General features: G+C 36.5%; 3 protein-coding genes and 1 long non-coding RNA gene across 6 annotated transcripts; 3 read left to right on the top strand and 1 right to left on the bottom strand.

Annotated features, from left to right (window-relative positions):
• Window positions 1-987: 987 nt before the first annotated feature.
• Window positions 988-2206, top strand: LOC110225258. The gene is made up of 5 exons (XR_002329656.1): window positions 988-1071; window positions 1312-1430; window positions 1539-1625; window positions 1766-1816; window positions 2113-2206. It is a non-coding gene; the product is annotated as an uncharacterized LOC110225258 (long non-coding RNA).
• On the bottom strand, window positions 1252-4563 carry LOC9329555 (65-kDa microtubule-associated protein 8). 3 transcript variants are annotated; one of them, XM_021014537.1, is made up of 11 exons: window positions 4040-4563; window positions 3740-3943; window positions 3376-3633; window positions 3050-3262; window positions 2740-2895; window positions 2487-2643; window positions 2246-2397; window positions 2067-2154; window positions 1881-1954; window positions 1727-1801; window positions 1252-1653 (listed from the first exon to the last, which is right to left on the bottom strand). In XM_021014537.1, the coding sequence occupies exons 1-11, from the start codon at window positions 4121-4123 to the stop codon at window positions 1360-1362; spliced, it is 1755 nt and encodes a 584-aa protein (XP_020870196.1). In that variant the 5' UTR covers window positions 4124-4563; the 3' UTR covers window positions 1252-1359. The 3 variants fall into 3 exon arrangements, with proteins under 3 accessions (XP_020870196.1, XP_020870198.1, XP_020870197.1); XM_021014539.1 differs by having other exon boundaries at window positions 1252-1644; window positions 4040-4134; XM_021014538.1 differs by having other exon boundaries at window positions 2246-2394; window positions 4040-4134.
• A 2966-nt stretch (window positions 4564-7529) lies between these two features.
• LOC9329554 (U-box domain-containing protein 45) lies at window positions 7530-11534 on the top strand. The gene is made up of 6 exons (XM_002893447.2): window positions 7530-7864; window positions 8223-8344; window positions 8602-8787; window positions 8882-8989; window positions 9146-10302; window positions 10511-11534. Exons 2-6 carry the CDS (start codon window positions 8294-8296, stop codon window positions 11313-11315), a joined length of 2307 nt encoding a protein of 768 aa, XP_002893493.1. The 5' UTR covers window positions 7530-7864; window positions 8223-8293; the 3' UTR covers window positions 11316-11534.
• A 108-nt stretch (window positions 11535-11642) lies between these two features.
• On the top strand, window positions 11643-16681 carry LOC110224750 (probable pre-mRNA-splicing factor ATP-dependent RNA helicase DEAH4). Its single transcript, XM_021011674.1, has 16 exons — window positions 11643-12105; window positions 12201-12293; window positions 12385-12489; window positions 12630-12847; window positions 12962-13014; window positions 13107-13223; window positions 13356-13447; window positions 14045-14131; window positions 14431-14645; window positions 14819-14911; window positions 14998-15121; window positions 15234-15384; window positions 15531-15600; window positions 15785-15945; window positions 16091-16266; window positions 16377-16681. The coding sequence occupies exons 1-16, from the start codon at window positions 11906-11908 to the stop codon at window positions 16522-16524; spliced, it is 2103 nt and encodes a 700-aa protein (XP_020867333.1). The 5' UTR covers window positions 11643-11905; the 3' UTR covers window positions 16525-16681.
• The last annotated feature ends 210 nt before the right edge of the window (window positions 16682-16891 follow it).

Genomic DNA, 16891 nt, shown 5'->3' with positions numbered 1-16891 from the left:
ATATGGACCAAAGCTCAATTGATATATTAAGATTGGCAGAAAATGAAGAGCAAGCCTGACAATTGGCTCAGGTAGAGATCTCGGATGATAACCTAAAAACGGTGGCAACAATTAATCAATCTCATTGTAGAGTGGAACATATCGGGCATAATAGATCAGGTTATCGATGTTTCTTAGATGGTTCTTGGAAAGAAAGTGATTGTTTTTCAGGATTAGGATGGTTTTGTTCGTATCCAAACGAAGAAACGCACGACATGGGAGCTGCAAATACTCGAAGAAGCTTGACCTCACTCCACACAGAGGTTGAAGCACTAATCTGGGCGATGAGATGTATGATCGGCCAAGATAAAAGAGAAGTAGCTTTCCTTACAGACTGCTCCGATTTGGTGAAGATGGTGTCTTCCCCACTAGATTGGCCAGCGTTCGCGACTTACTTGGAGACGATTCAGAGCGACAAGGAGGAGTTTGATTTTTTCTCTTTATCGTTAATTTCTAGAAATTTGAATGTGAAGACGGATAAATTGGCACGAAATGTTCGTACCCTACCGCAACTATCTACTTATGTAAACAACATTCCTCCACATTGGCTCATTTGAGCCATTCCAATAGAGCGGTTGACAAAAAAAATAAGTTTAAAACTTTGTTTTGATGAAGAAATAGATAGAGGTCCAACATTTGTGTAAATCTGATGGCTATACAATATAGTTCCGCAGAGAAAATTGATGGCCAACCCTATTTTTCTTTTTTTCTTTCAAAACTATTTCTCCAATTCTCCAATACACAATTTGTTAGGCTCAACTTCAAGATACACTTTTGCTTTAGGAACTAGTTGTACTGATCACGGGGTCCTCCTACTCCTAGTATAGAGTGATTACTGATTAGTGATAATAAATTAATAATAATAAACCTTCATTTATACGATAACATTTATTTATTTTTGTTAAATATACTGTAACATTTATATTAGATATATAATTCTTTTGACCAAAAAATAATAATTAAAAATTCAGACCGGTGGATCATTCCGCCGGACCAACGCCGGCTGGGTAGCCGACTAACTAGTGAATACAGGTATCTCTCTTGTCGTTGAATTGGGCTTAGCCAATAATTATACGTATCTCAATTTCAACGCCTTTCCTCTCTCATTTTGCCTTGAAATTTGGAGTCGATTCTAACATTTTCCTATAACTCGGAATTTTCACTGTCAAAGATTGTGGAAGCTCAATCTATGAAAACATGAACTTGTGTGAGTGGAGGCTCTAATGAAACACACAGATTCCCAAAGTCATAACTCAAGTCTTTTTGTTACAGGATTATACTTTTATTTTTGAATGTGAAAACATATAAATGAACAAGTGTTCAAGGAGACAATGGACCTGAAAACAGTGATACAACAGAAGTTGTGTCATCACGATTAAGCCTAAGGACAGGTATTTTTGATGCCTGACTCTTTCTGCTTTCTCTTCTCATAGATGTTCCAAGTGCTGTGTAATTACTAGTATTGTTGCTGAACCCTCCTGAATACTTTCGGTTTATAGGACTTCCACCATTGATGCTTCGGTTTGTTATTCGCCGATTGCTGGTAGCTGGCCTTGACATGTAAAAACTATCTGGCTCAGCCACAGGTTGTGGAATGCTCATCTTCTTCATTTCCTGCATTTTATTGTCAAACTTGTTCCAATTTCCTTATAAAGTTTGGTTAGTCATGGATTTTTGAGAGACTAACCCGGAGCCTTTGCTTCTCCACTTCTTTTTCCTGCCTCAGCTTATTGTATTCTTGCAACATTGCAACAAGAGGTACCTGGAGAGGTAACAGGTGATGTTTCTATCTAATTCAGAGTTAATCATTGTTCATTCACAAAGGCATAATGTTGTGTTACCTCATGGTATAAGAATACTTTCTGTCTTTCTACCTCCCAGCTCTTAGTCTTAACCAATATAGATTCCACTAATCCTGGTAGGAATATCATACAAGGGTCAGTTTGTAGTTGCTTCATAACTTAAAGAAAATGCAGGGTCGTTTGTAGCTTTATTCGTGTTGGACCCCATGGAACTGCTTATATTACCTGTGATTTTGCTGACTGTTATGCGTGCCCGTTCTGCTCTCCTTAGGTTTCGATGAGCATTGCTACTTACTGAGTACCGATTCTCATCCTGTGACAACGTTAGTGTTTCTTGAATGAGTTAGAGTACAGAGGAAAAATGTAGCTACTTTCACAGAAAAGTGATTTGAGAATAGCGGAACCTGGTCATATTCTTCTAGCCAGCGCTCTTCATCACTTGCCAACATCCACCTATCCACTTTTTCAATTATTCCTTTTCTACTTGCTGCTTCTTCCTTTGCTCTTGCTATCTTTTCATCCATGGCGGTGAGAAGGTCGACGTGGTCAATTTCTCCTTTCAAATAGAGTATGAAAACTCTGCAATGAGTTTGACATGTATAACAAAGACACCCAGCAGTTGCAGAAAGTTACAGTTAGCCTCACCGGAGTCTACAAGGTTCATTATATTTCCTATTTCGGTTGATGGAGTTTCCATATGCGATATGTTGCATGTATCCTCTAGTTCCTTTTGCTTCTTGAGGAAAAGTTCTTTGGTTCTGCTTGCTTTCAGTTGATCTAGTCTCTTGACTTCAGCCTCAGCCTTGGGAAAAATTTTGCACAAAAGAAAAGGCGGTCAACATCAGTTATCATTGGTACGGAACCACTGTACTACATGTCTACATAATTATATACTTACCTGTTGAATTATGTCTAATGTAATGCTGCCAGGAGCACACACGTCTGATGGTGCAAATGATAGTAAATCAATGACGTGAGAAAACTTTTGACGATCTTCATAAGATGCATCCATCAGATCCCACAAGTCCGATAAAGCTCTACCAAGATGGTGAAGCTGCACAAATGATGTCTTAAAAGGTCAGATAACAACCTCTTTTCTCTTTGATAAATGTGCGTCTCTTTACTGATTAATTTGTGTTTCAAGTTATTTGTTAAGCTATATATTCTGAGGATAGATAATGAAATGAAACATGTCTAATTAACTTCACCTTTTCAAGGCGCTTGTGCTTTTCCTCTTCGAGAGACACAACAGTGCCATTAAGCTTTTTTAAGATATCATCACTGATGTTTTTGGATATTCCATAGAGGTCGTTCAGGCTTGGGTGAATCTTTGTTATGATCATTGATGCTTCTGTACCCAATGTAGCTGATAGATCTCGAATGGCGCATATGTATATATCAACCTTCTGTAGTCTCTCATTCTTGTGTGACAAAACAATCAAAGACACCACATGATGGATAAGATAGAACTGTCTGATAAGTAAAAGCAAGGCATGTTCACAAAATGTTTCCCAATTTGGTATTACAAATGTACCTTCTCATCATTGAGTCTATGCAGTTCGTTCTGATATTCCTCGAGTTTCTTATCAGAAAGATCGTTGTCATCTATGGTTATCTTTCTAGATGAGTCTTCATATGTTGGTTTACCTGCTATTTCTGCTGAAATTTTCTGAATTTCCCCTTTGACAGATCGGAACTGCTTCACTCTCTCATCTTTCCTCTGCCTCATCTCACGCAGTGCAGGTGCAATAGAGTCCAGCTGCTCCCTCAGTGTTCCTCCCTTTTTCTCCGGCTGTATAGAGAATGACAACAAAATTATCTAAAAATGTGGACTAGTCTTGGTTTTGCTTAAATGAATAATCTTTGCTTCATAATGGATATTAAAGAATGAAAATTACCCTTCCAGGTACTGATCTTTCACCGAGGCACAAAAGAAAATGGGTGACTTCGGCTTCAGTTTCTGCCAGCTCTTGATGTAGACGAGACCTTGAAACATTGGCCTGGTCAACTTTTCTCCGGTAAGCCTCTACACATTCCTGCTCTATATCAAGCAACACTTTTTCTCTCTCAAACTTATCTTCTCCAACTTCATCCCATATCATCTGTGCACAAAACAGTGACCATCCATCTGTTAGATAATTCTTGATTATGAACCATTATACTTCAAAGAAACAGAAAGAACCATCAAACAAACTTGCCTGTAACTCTCTGAGCAAATATCCGCAGGATGTATCTAACAAAGAGGAGCTTCTCATTCCTATCGGTGTCTGAAGGGATCCCATCTTCGGATGGATAGCTCTGCAATGTTGTCTTTTCTTTTCTGCTGCAATTGAGGTATGAGCTTTGTGCTATTGGTGCAGGTTTTGCTTTGAAGACAAGTGTGAAAGTGACACATATTCTGCTACAGAAGCTTCTTGTTGAAGTGAAGGCTCATCCGCATCTCCCTCCTCCTCTTTGATTCTTCAGCTTATGTCTCTTTCTCTTTCTCTCTCTCAACTTCATGGTAAAGTTTAGAAGTCGCTTTTGTGCTGATGCGTTTGCTTCTGCTGTATGAAAAGCCAGAGAGAGATGTGTTTTTTGTTTATACTAGACAAAACTTGATTCCTAAGCAAACCTGTAGTGCTAACTTTTTTTGCTTATTACTGTTTTATCTAAATACAAAATCGAAATCGACAGAGATTCTTCACCATGTGGGTTCTTTACAACATAGCTTCTTTTTTCTTTGTGGATTAGGTAAATCTCTTTGGTTATCAAGTTCTTTGTGATTTTTCTCCCCTTAAAATTCCTCTGCTTTTGTATAAGTGAAACTAATTCCTCTGTTTTTTTTATCAGTGATAGATCAATATTTGACTTTTTTTTTTTTCGGGTTTAATGTTCATATTTCTGTTGTGGAAGGACAATTATAAATTTAATTTTTTAGACATCATTTTAAAATCCTTTATATTTTTCATTGACCACATCTGAGGTTTACATTGTTACTCGTGGACAAATTTCCGAGAGTTAGTACTTTATAATGACTTATTTGGTACGTCTCTTAAATAAATAAGAAGAGGAGACCCTCAACTAATTAACAAATATATTAAATTTTCAGTCGGATATATGTACGATCCAATCCAACAAACCAAGGCTCCAAATGGTAACATAATAAAAACATTCAGCCAGATTCAGTAATTCCGCAGTTATCATTTGCATAAAACTAAATTCAGCTGAATTCAGCCAGATTCAGCAGTTTTTTCAATACCAACAGATACGTAGATGTATTCATTTCTTGTAAAAATTCGGATAAGAACGAGTACTTAAATTGAACTAAAATATTTTAGATATCAAAAATTATACAACAAATTTATATTTTAAAATAAATTAAATTATACATATACGATATATGAATAATTCAGATGCATAATATATCACTACCAGAATAGAAAAGAGACAAATTCATGTTCGGATAACTATAGATAATTTTAATAATTTTTAGATAATTTAAAATAAAATTTTAAAACTTCACAAAACAACGTAACTCATACTAAAATATTACTTAAAATATCAATTTTTTTTTAATAATTTTCTTAATCTGATCATATTATTGATTTAAATACTAGAAAACAATAGAAAAAATAATTAGATAATTTATATTTTATTATCATGTTAATTTTTGAAATCAAGTTTTCAATAATGCTTTACAAAGCTTTCATTAATTATTTACATATTTTTCATTGTTCAAAAATTAAATATGAAAGAATAACTCAATTTTGCTAACCAATATATTATTTATATTAGTATTAATTTTAGATAATTTAGTATTTATTTATTAGTATAATAGTTAATTAGACCATTGGATAATTTTATATATCTAGTTTATTTAGATATTTTTTAATTATTCTATTAATATTCATAAGTATTTGACGATATGTTTCAGTTAAAGTTTTAATTAATGTGATAGATACTACTAAAAATCACAAAAAATTCAGCTAGATTCAGCGGTTACCATTTGAAAATGTAAAAATTCAGCCAGATTCAGCTGAAAATCACTAAAAATTCAGCCAGATTCAACAATTCAGCCGGATTCAACCAGATTCTTCGGTTACCATTTAGACCCCAAAAATGCTAAAGGATTTTCAGCCTCTTCTATCCAAGAGGACCATGACCCAACTCAACGTTATTTTACTATTAAGCGATAATTAATTTATATATAAAAAAACGACAATGTTAGCCTTTAATATTTTTTTTGGAGTACTTTAATATCAAATCGCAAAATTAATGTATAAATCATTACAAATGTTGGGACAGAATAATTCAAAAAAAGCGAACATGGTTGACAACAAGTAATTTCTAAAAAAAAAACATAAAACAAAAAATAATAAAGGGGGATTCAAAGAATATTAGTAAGAGAGTTAGAGAGAAGGTATTATTGTAATTTAGGATAATTGAATGTAGAGATCTAAATAGCCGACATATGCATGTATTGTCGGCGCGTGTCGGCCGTCGAAGTCGGCAAATCTCTTCAACTCTCCCTCTGTAACCCAATTCAAACATTTGTTTCTTAATTTCCTTTAGTTGCTGTTTATTCATTATTTGCTTTAAGTAACATTAACTTGGAGGACTCAAAAACAATGACCTAAAGTTCGATTCAAGTTAACTAGTTCAGCAAAATTTAGATCATTAGATTATTACAAGCTAACTTGTTACAAATTAGAGTCGATTCATCAAAATTTAACTAGTTCTTGTTACCAACATTTTAAAATTAAACCAAAGACCATCATCTTCGTCAATTTTTGTAATTAGAATAACTAGAACATTCGGTGATAAAAAAAAATAGGAAGATAATTTTACTCATTTATGCAATATGTAGTCCTTTTTTTGACATCGAATGTATTGTCATTCGTCAACAGTACACTATGGCTGACGATGAACTTTTTATTTCAACCGAGTCCACTCGAACCCGTTGACAGAGAGACAACCAATGACTAAGACCACTGGCCCACAAGTCCTAGTCAATAGAGGTGAACCTGTAGTTTTTTTTTTTTGGAATAAATAATATAATATGAAAGACGTGTTTATTACAACATGAAATGTCGGTGAAAATTGGACCTCTCACTGCCCCTTCGCCATACTTTATTTTTATGTAGAAAAAAAATGTCAAAAGCTGTTTATTCTACATCATTGTATCTCTATTATTTTATTAGTCATTTTCAACTACCAGTCGACCAAAAAAAGAAACTTCTATAGTATAAAATTAGAAAATCCAATTAGAATGAAATCTTTTTGGTATATAATGATCAACAATTTATGTGAATATATAAACTTCACTTCAGGTTCTATTGAAGAAGATATATGGAAACAAAACAGAACAGCACACATTTGAAACTACACTGCATTTTATTTTCACGAAATTACATTGCATTTTGATATGTTTTTACCACATCCGAGAAATCGAAATTATGAGTATCTTAAGAAGCTGTTTTTCTTTTTTGGGTGTTGCAATAATTAAAATGTCCCCTAATAATACCGTTGCTAAATGCAAATCTAGTAATATTCAAAATCATTTGAAAAATTAAGTGAGTTGATTAATGATTAAAGAATAACAGAATCTTTTTCTTACAAAAAACATAATTAAAAATAAAATAAAATAAAAGACAAATCTGTTGTGTGTGTACTTGCGACCTTGCAATTGCCACTCGCAAGTTTTGGCTTTATTTTGACTTGAGAAGAACTTCTTCTTCTTTTCTTTCACTAAAAAAATATTTATTTTTATTTTCCTTCAAAAAAATCTCCATTCGGTATCAGCCATAGCCAAACCTCTCTTCTCTCTTATTGTTGGGATCGAGAAACTTGCCTTGATAAACTCGGAAACTTGTAAATCAGAGACCTTCGTAGAAACTACCCAGAAACAGCATCTCAACAAAGAAACTAATCATTATACTAATGCCTCTGATGCTCTTGTTTTGATCCTCTGTTTTGGTTTGTGATCGACTTCTCTTTATTAAGTCTACTTCTACCAGATGCAGATTAAAGATTCATTTTTGGTACGTATGTTCCTCTGTTTTTCACCCGATTCAAAAAAACGGATTTTTGTGTTCATCTGGGTATTTGTTGGAGGAATTAACCAGATTGCTTTTAGGGGTTTTTGATTTTTGTTCGTGTGTTCTGTTTCTTGACAACCAAGAATCTTGCTTTGTTGATTTTTTGGGGTTTTCGTATTCTCATGATTTCGCATCTAATTTGTTTGTTGAAATGCCCCAACCAACCACCTTTTCGTCTTCTTTGCTCTGTTTGTATATACTTTCTCTGGGCAGAACACATTGCATTTCTATCTGGCTTGTCTTCTATAGATTGGTTTATTTGTTAACTTGTCACTGATTCGGGTTCTTTTTCTTCTTGTAGTTTTGAACTTTAAGCCGACATAGAGCTGTTTTCATAGATATATATATACTATAGGACGAGTTATTGAAGCAATGGATGTTAATGAGGTTGAAGAAAATTTCTTTGCCCCTGGTGATGCCAAGGTATCTTAATCAGACTTTTTTTCAATAATTTTTATTGACATTTTTGGTTGAGATCTCTCCCTAAGACATTACATTCTTGATCCTGTATCTTGGTGTCCTTTGTATCCGTCTTTGTTTTAATTAATACCCTCAAGATGTGTTTCTGGTTATTGATTTTGTTCGATAAATCCTGTGATGTACAAAAAATTGTGTGGTTTGTAATATGTCTTACTTATGGCTGTAAGTGTAAGGCATTGGCTAACATATTCCTGTTTCAGCTACACGGAGATATGTGCAATGCTCTTTCAGTGATCTACTGCAAGATCATGTCTATTTTCCCGTCACTTGAAGCTGCTCGGCCGAGAAGCAAATCTGGTATTCAAGCTTTGTGTTCACTTCACGTGGTTTTAGAAAAAGTGAAGAACATTCTACGCCATTGCACTGAATCTAGTAAACTTTATTTGGTAAGCTTTCTTTTATATTTCTGTGTTCAATAATTCAGAATGAATATTTTGCTTATTGTGGATACTCTCACTAACCAGCTGGTTTGACATGTAGGCTATAACAGGGGACTCAGTAGTTTTGAAATTCGAGAAGGCGAAATCATCTCTTATAGATAGCCTTAGGCGTGTTGAAGATATAGTCCAACAGTCTATTGGATCTCAGGTAGTTAGTTCTTCGTGTTCCCGTATCTTGGTGCTTTTATTTAAACATGTATCTTTGGTTTCTTCTCTAACGGCAAGTGGAGGGAAAGTTAAAGCAGAGAAGCGATATCTGTAGAGTTCAGTGCTTTTATTTAAACATTTATATCCTACTTTGCAGCTTTTGGAGATTTTGATGGAGTTAGAGAACACCGAATTTTCACTTGATCCATCAGAGAAGGAAATTGGGGATCAAATCATTGGATTGCTGCAACAAGGGGGGAATTTTGAGAGCTCAACTGATAATAATGAACTTGAGGTTTTCCATCAGGCTGCTACTAGACTAGGTATCACTTCTTCTAGAGCAGCTCTCACAGAGCGAAGATGCCTCAAGAAACTCATTGAGAGGGCCCGAATGGAGGATGACAAGAGGAAAGAATCAATAGTGGCTTATTTATTACATCTCATGAGGAAATACTCAAAGCTATTCAGAAGTGAGATTTGGGATGACAATGATTCACAGGGTAGTAGTTCATTGCCTTGTTCACCTACTATCCAGGGTTCTCTTGACGATGCCCATGGTCGTGCATTTGACCGTCAGCTATCAAAACTGAGTTCCTTCAACTTCAGATCTTGCAATAACAATAGGAAATCTTTGCAGATATCTGTTCCGCCAGAAGAATTGAGGTGTCCAATATCTTTGCAGCTTATGTATGACCCTGTAATTATCGCGTCTGGGCAAACGTATGAGAGAATCTGTATCGAGAAATGGTTTAGTGATGGACACAACACATGTCCCAAAACTCACCAGCAGCTTTCTCATCTATGCTTGACTCCTAACTATTGTGTCAAGGCTCTAATTTCTAGCTGGTGTGAACAGAACGGCGTTCAGGCCCCTGAAGGACCGCCTGAGTCTCTAGACCTTAACTATTGGAGGTTGGCGTTGTCTGTGTCCGAGTCTACCGACACGAGATCAGTAAAACGTGTTGGTTCTTGTAAGTTGAAGGATGTGAAGGTGGTTCCTTTGGAAGAAAGTGGAACCATCAAAGAGGAAGCCTGTGAATCAGAATACCAGGAAGATCAAGTTACTCTTGTTGAAAGATGTACGGAATTGTTGACCACTTTAAGTGAAGTGGATACCTTACGGAGGAAATGCAGAGTTGTTGAGCAGATAAGAGTATTGCTAAAAGATGATGAGGAGGCCAGGATTCTCATGGGGGAAAATGGGTGTGTTGAAGCGTTGCTTCAGTTTCTAGGATCAGCTCTTACTGAAAATAACGCTTCAGCCCAGAAAGTTGGAGCCATGGCTCTCTTTAACTTGGCTGTGGACAGCAACAGGTATGTGAGCAAATGATGTCTCGTTTCTTTCTCTCAACGATCAAGCCCATAAGTTAAATTAGTCTAGTAACACTTTCAGTTGCCTAGTACTACCAAATTTGTTTTGTAATCATGGGCTAAGATTTCAATGACAATATAAAAGTAGGTTATTCCTATCTTGTAAACTCGAAAATCTCATTTCTGGTCTTATTTTTTTTGGAAATTTCAGGAACAAGGAGTTGATGCTAGCATCAGGAATTATTCCTCTGCTGGAGGAAATGCTCTGTAATCCACATTCCCATGGTTCAGTGACGGCACTTTATCTGAACCTTTCGTGTCTTGAAGAAGCAAAGCCCGTCATAGGTTCGAGTCTGGCAGTTCCTTTCATGGTAAATCTTCTTTGGACCGAGACAGAAGTCCAGTGCAAAGTCGATGCCCTTCACTCCCTTTTTCACCTGTCCACCTACCCTCCCAATATCCCCTGCCTTTTATCTTCTGACATTGTCAACGCCCTTCAATCACTCACTATCAGTGATGATCAACGATGGACAGAAAAGTCCTTAGCTGTTCTACTAAATTTGGTTTTGAACGAGGCAGGAAAAGACGAGATGGTTTCAGCACCTGGCCTTGTGAGCAATCTCTGCACCATTCTTGACACGGGTGAACCAAATGAGCAAGAACAAGCTGTTTCTTTGCTTCTCATATTATGCAATCACAGTGAGATATGTAGCCAGATGGTTTTACAAGAAGGAGTAATACCGTCTTTGGTATCTATTTCCGTAAACGGTACTCAACGTGGAAGAGAAAGGGCACAGAAGCTACTGACACTATTCAGGGAATTGAGGCAGAGGGATCAAACCCATCTAACAGAACCGCAACATACAGAAGTCACAAGCCCCGAGGACGGATTCTCTGTTGCTGCAGCCGCTGTAACAGAGTCAAAACCGCAGTGTAAATCAGCCTCGAGAAAGAAAATGGGAAGAGCATTCAGTTTTCTATGGAAAAGCAAGAGCTTCTCAGTTTACCAGTGTTGAGTCTGGTTTTTACCTATAGTTGGTGTAAAGTTGTACTTTGTTTTTCCCATCTCAAAGAAAGACTTAATATCTCTTTTTGAAAGTCTTGGAGGTAAAAAGAAAGATGCTTGTATAGGTATGTAGTTTATACCCAAGGATTTTTGGGTCCTGGTTATACAAATTACAGTGTACTGTATGTAGGTTTTATAACATTGATGAGAAATGTTTGTACTCTTAAAACAAATTTGTTATAAGTTAAAGGACGAGATACGAAATTGATAAAAGATAAGAACAAGACTCGCTGAACGAAAGAGAGGGTCTTAAGTACGCTTGTGGGCTTGTTTGATCTTTCTCGCTCTATTTTTCATTTTCATAAAATACACAGAGATTTTGAACGGAAAATGTTTAAGAAAATTGTGTTGATTTGAGATTTCTCGAAGTGCCGGTGAGCCATTAGGGTTCCGGTGTACTCTGAATCTGTCGCGTCGTTCGTCGGAGAATAAATTTCGTTGTAGAGAGATTTTAGACTGAAGCTAAGCAGAAATTGCAGTTTACAGTTTCCTTTTGTCGATTGTTGAACTTGATAGGATCTTAGAGTGTTTCTCTGCGATATGGCGAATCTTCCGATCCTTCAATTTGAAGAGAAGATCGTGGAAACAGTGGAGAAGAACTCAGTAGTAGTTATAATTGGAGAAACCGGTTCTGGGAAGAGTACTCAGCTCTCTCAGATACTTCATCGACATGGTTACACAAAGTCCGGCGTCATCGCCATCACTCAGCCCCGACGTGTGGCTGCCGTTTCCGTTGCCAGGTTATTTTCCGTCTGTTTAATCATGATTCCTCATCTTGCGTCTTTGTTGATTCCGGTAAGATGTCAGAATTGTCTTTTTGGGATTTGGTTTTCAGGCGAGTCGCACAGGAGCTTGATGTACCCCTTGGAGAAGATGTTGGTTATGCTATACGTTTCGAGGACAGAACTTCGACCAAAACACGGATTAAGTAATGGAAGATGTATTAATGTTTAGTGTTAATCAATATTTCACATGATTCATCTTTGGTTTCCTCATTGTTGGATTGTTTATGGCTCCAGGTACCTCACAGATGGAGTTCTACTTCGTGAGAGTCTGTCCAATCCAATGCTTGATGATTATTCTGTAATCATATTGGATGAGGCTCACGAGAGGAGTTTAAACACGTAAGGTCTTTTCTATATTCAGACTTTATCTCGGTTTGCTCGGTACCTTTTATTGTACATTGTTTCGTATGGCATTAAGATCTCATTCAAACATGCACAAAGGCTCTAGAATATATCTGAACCTGGTCTATTGTTATCAGGGATATTCTGTTGGGTCTAGTGAAACGGTTGGTTAGAATCCGTGCATCCAACTTTAAAGTTCTTATAACCTCTGCAACACTTGACGGTGAAAAGGTTTCTGAATTCTTTTCGGGATGCCCTGTGCTGAATGTACCTGGAAAATTATACCCTGTGGAAATATTATACAGCAAAGAGCGTCCTGTCAGTTATATTGAGTCATCTCTGAAAGTAGCAATTGGTATGTTCAAGGTCGAGTGTTTCTGTTGTCAGTTTAATTTGATTTGGTTAATCTTACTTGTTTCATTTTTGACACTATCGGTTACATTACAAAAAACCTTGTTGTTACTTGTAGATATACATGTTCGTGAGCCAGGAGGTGATATCTTAATCTTCATGACTGGACAGGTCTGTATCATTTGTTTCAACTCTATTCATTGATATCTGGCATAACTATATAGATTGTTGCGTCCTGTCTTACTCGATCTTGGTTTTAATAGGATGATATAGAAAAATTAGTATCAAAGCTAGAGGAAAAAGTACGAAGCTTAGCAGAAGGATCATGTATGGATGCTATTATCTATCCTCTTCACGGTTCTTTGCCACCTGAAATGCAGGTAACAATTTCTGGAATCTCGGTACAAAATATTGGACTCAATGTCCATTTCTGAATTTTGTTTCTGGGAAATTGAGATCTTGGTGGTCTAAAAGGTTTTGGTAATTTGTCTTGACTTTCACCATTTCTGCAGGTTCGTGTATTTAGTCCTCCTCCTCCAAACTGCCGGAGATTTATTGTTGCTACAAATATTGCTGAAACTTCCCTTACTGTGGACGGGGTTGTGTAAGAAACTTTAAACCTAAAGTTTATAATGTTGTTTTTGGTTTTCATGTCTGGTATCTGCCGTATACTCCGTATGTCCATTATTTACTGCATACATATGAATACTTGCAGCACGACAGTGTTTAAGTCAGGTCCTGTTAAAAAAAATGAGTAATATTTCATTCAATAGTAATCATGAAGACTGCAATAGTGTATTTAGGTCCAGTAATGGGATCAATCAGATATTTGATGCCGGCTTAACATTGTTTGTTATATTCCTCGCTCTTTTTAATTCACTTCACATTTCAGTACATGTTGTTCATAACCACGTCTATGAGAACTATTTTTGGAATTTGACTTGAAACAGACGATTGAGACATTTATTTCTACATGAATAGTTCATGCTGTCTCTGTGTCAAGCGATCAAAACTGAATTTAGTATGAGAAAATTTCGCACCCTGCATTCTTTAATCTGCGTGATTGTTCTAATAGTCCTGTCACTGTTGCCAAAAGCTGTCTTCTTGTGTATCATGTCTGCATTTTAAGCAAGTTTCAAATAATGTTTTGACAATTTGGAGATCGATAGCATGCTCAGCCTAGCCTGTTTATCTCTGACAGGTATGTAATTGATTCCGGGTATGTGAAGCAAAGACAATATAACCCATCAAGTGGAATGTATTCTCTTGATGTTATTCAAATTAGCAAGTAAGCAAATGAGTCTTGTTTCAATACCTTCATTCATTTCATTGAATTGTTTGCTAAATATGAACCTTGTATTAATCTATTGGTGCATATAATGAACTTGTAGTTGATGTGGGATGATATTTATAGCCTTACCTAGAAAAGATATCTGCAATTGGCTCAAAAAGTAACTATAGTGGTTCAATAGGACCTCATCAAATTCAGATATAACATTTTTTACTCAGGAATCCTTGTGGTTTCTTACTCAGTTTATCAAGCTCCTATTTGCTAATTTTACTTTGAATTTATTTCTGGTTTTCCAGAGTGCAAGCTAACCAACGTGCTGGACGTGCTGGCAGAACAAGACCTGGGAAATGTTATCGTTTATACCCATTGGCAGTCTACCGAGATGACTTCCTTGATGCAACTATTCCTGAAATACAACGAACTTCTCTTGCCGGGAGTGTTCTATACTTGAAATCGTTGGATCTTCCTGATATTGACATTCTCAAGTTCGATTTTCTTGATGCTCCTTCATGTAAGAGCTTATTTCTATCTGGAGTTTGATGCCTCTTATAAAGCTTTCTACAAAATCAATGGATTGATGGTTTGTCATGCACAAACTGCTGTTTTCCTTTTTTTTTTGTGATATTTTTGAATTTTCAAGTGATATAATATTTCTATGGTTTTCGTCGTACATATAATATTCAGCTGAGTCATTAGAAGATGCGTTGAAGCAATTGTATTTCATTGATGCAATTGATGAGAATGGAGCAATAACAAGGATTGGACGGACAATGTCTGGTATGTTTTAGCGCAGTTTTTCCACTGTTTATTTTTTTTCGAGTTTGAGCTGTTATCTCATACGGACCATATTTGCGGTTCAACAGAGCTTCCACTAGAACCATCATTGTCAAGAACATTGATAGAAGCGAATGAAAACGGTTGCTTATCTCAAGCTCTAACAGTCGTTGCTATGCTGTCAGCAGAGACTACTCTTCTTCCTGCTAGGAGGTTAGTTTTTACGCTAAAAATTTACCCGAGTCAGATTATGAAATGTTTAAAATCACATTGACTAGATACAGATGCGTCAACTTTTGTCTTATGGTTTTTGCTTGCATGATAGTAAACCCAGTGAAAAGAAGAGGAAGCATGATGATGATTCTAATCTTCCTAATGGATCCGGATTTGGTGATCACATTCAACTGCTACAGATTTTCGAATCTTGGGACCGTACTAATTATGATCCTGCATGGTGCAAAGAGAACGGCATGCAGGTAATTTTTCCATTTCCTTCCTTTCTTATCTATTTTCGAGAATTCCATGTGAAAAGCATGGTGACATCAAAAGCCTCACTACATTATTATGTGGGTTCCTATGCCGATAGGAAGAAAGATAACTTTTGTTGAAAAATAATTTGCAGGTGCGAGGGATGGTGTTTGTCAAAGATGTTAGAAGACAGTTATGTCAGATTATGCAGAAAATATCCAAAGGTTAGTATTGTTTCATGACAAGAATATTTAATATTACTAGAGGGCTTTCACCACTAAATGGTTATGCCTCCTACGGAACCAGAGTTTATGTCAACATCTCTCTTTTTTCTTGTGCCATTTGATAGTTGGATGTATCATATATAACAAACCGTCACTAAAATATTTGATCTCCTTGACAAACTAGATCGATTGGAAGTTGGGGCACATGGTAGGAAGAGTTCAAGCCGAGACGACTACAGGAAGTTGAGGAAAGCTCTATGCGTTGGTAATGCAAACCAAATTGCTGAGAGAATGCTTCGTCACAATGGATACCGGACTCTTAGTTTCCAGTCCCAGCTAGTCCAGGTATTACTTCTCAATCCAAGTCTCCTTTATCTGTTACAGTGTTAGATTTTCTATTACATCATTAGCTCAGATACTAAGTAAGGATGGGGAAGCATTTCCAATTTCGTACGATCATCCACATGTTGACGTTTTTGGTTGATTGTAGGTGCATCCATCATCTGTGTTGAGTGCCGACAACGACGGAATGTTGCCAAATTACGTAGTGTACCATGAGCTGATTTCCACCACACGTCCGTTCATGCGGAACGTTTGTGCAGTAGACATGTCATGGGTGGCTCCCATCAAAAGAAAGATCGAGAAATTAAATGTCAGAAAACTGAGGTAAAAACAAACATTACTCTTTACTACTTCAATCCGGTCTTGGTCGTTCCAGCTTTCTCCTTCTGGTCTGGATTCAGTAATTGATCGGTATCGTATAATCTGCTATGTAGCGGTGGACCGGCTCCCTCTTTCAAGAAACCTGAAGAGAAGATGGAGTTGTCTAAGAACGATGCAGAAACACCTGCAGTTTCTGAAAATGTCGATAGTCGGATTGAAGCAGCCAGAGAACGGTTTCTTGCTCGTAAAGGACAGAAATAAATTTGATGTCTCAAACATAAATACAAAATTCAACTAGCCCAATCTCTTTATTTTTCCCATAAAGAATAGAAAAAGCTTTCTTGTAGAAGATTTGTTATTCGAAACAATTTTGTATGATCTCAAGTATTATGGTAAAAAGTTGATATGTTTGAGCACCCGGAAAAGAAACGAAAAAAAGGTTTTGGTATTAGAACAGAGTCAGACTTTGATTTGAAATGTCGGTCTGGTTTTCGGTCTGGTTTTAAAATTGTAAACAGCTTCGGAAACAGGCTTTTATTTTGGGCTTTTTGAGAAATAAAATGGAAAACTCGTGTCCAACAAGAATTAGGAGTCAAAAAGTCAACACGTACTTTTTGACTGGAAAAAA

Source organism: Arabidopsis lyrata (genome assembly GCF_000004255.2).
Source record: "Arabidopsis lyrata subsp. lyrata unplaced genomic scaffold ARALYscaffold_1, whole genome shotgun sequence".
NCBI lineage: Eukaryota > Viridiplantae > Streptophyta > Magnoliopsida > Brassicales > Brassicaceae > Arabidopsis > Arabidopsis lyrata.
The sequence above is the reverse complement of the archived record's forward strand: the minus strand, read 5'-3'. Positions and strand labels throughout refer to the sequence as shown.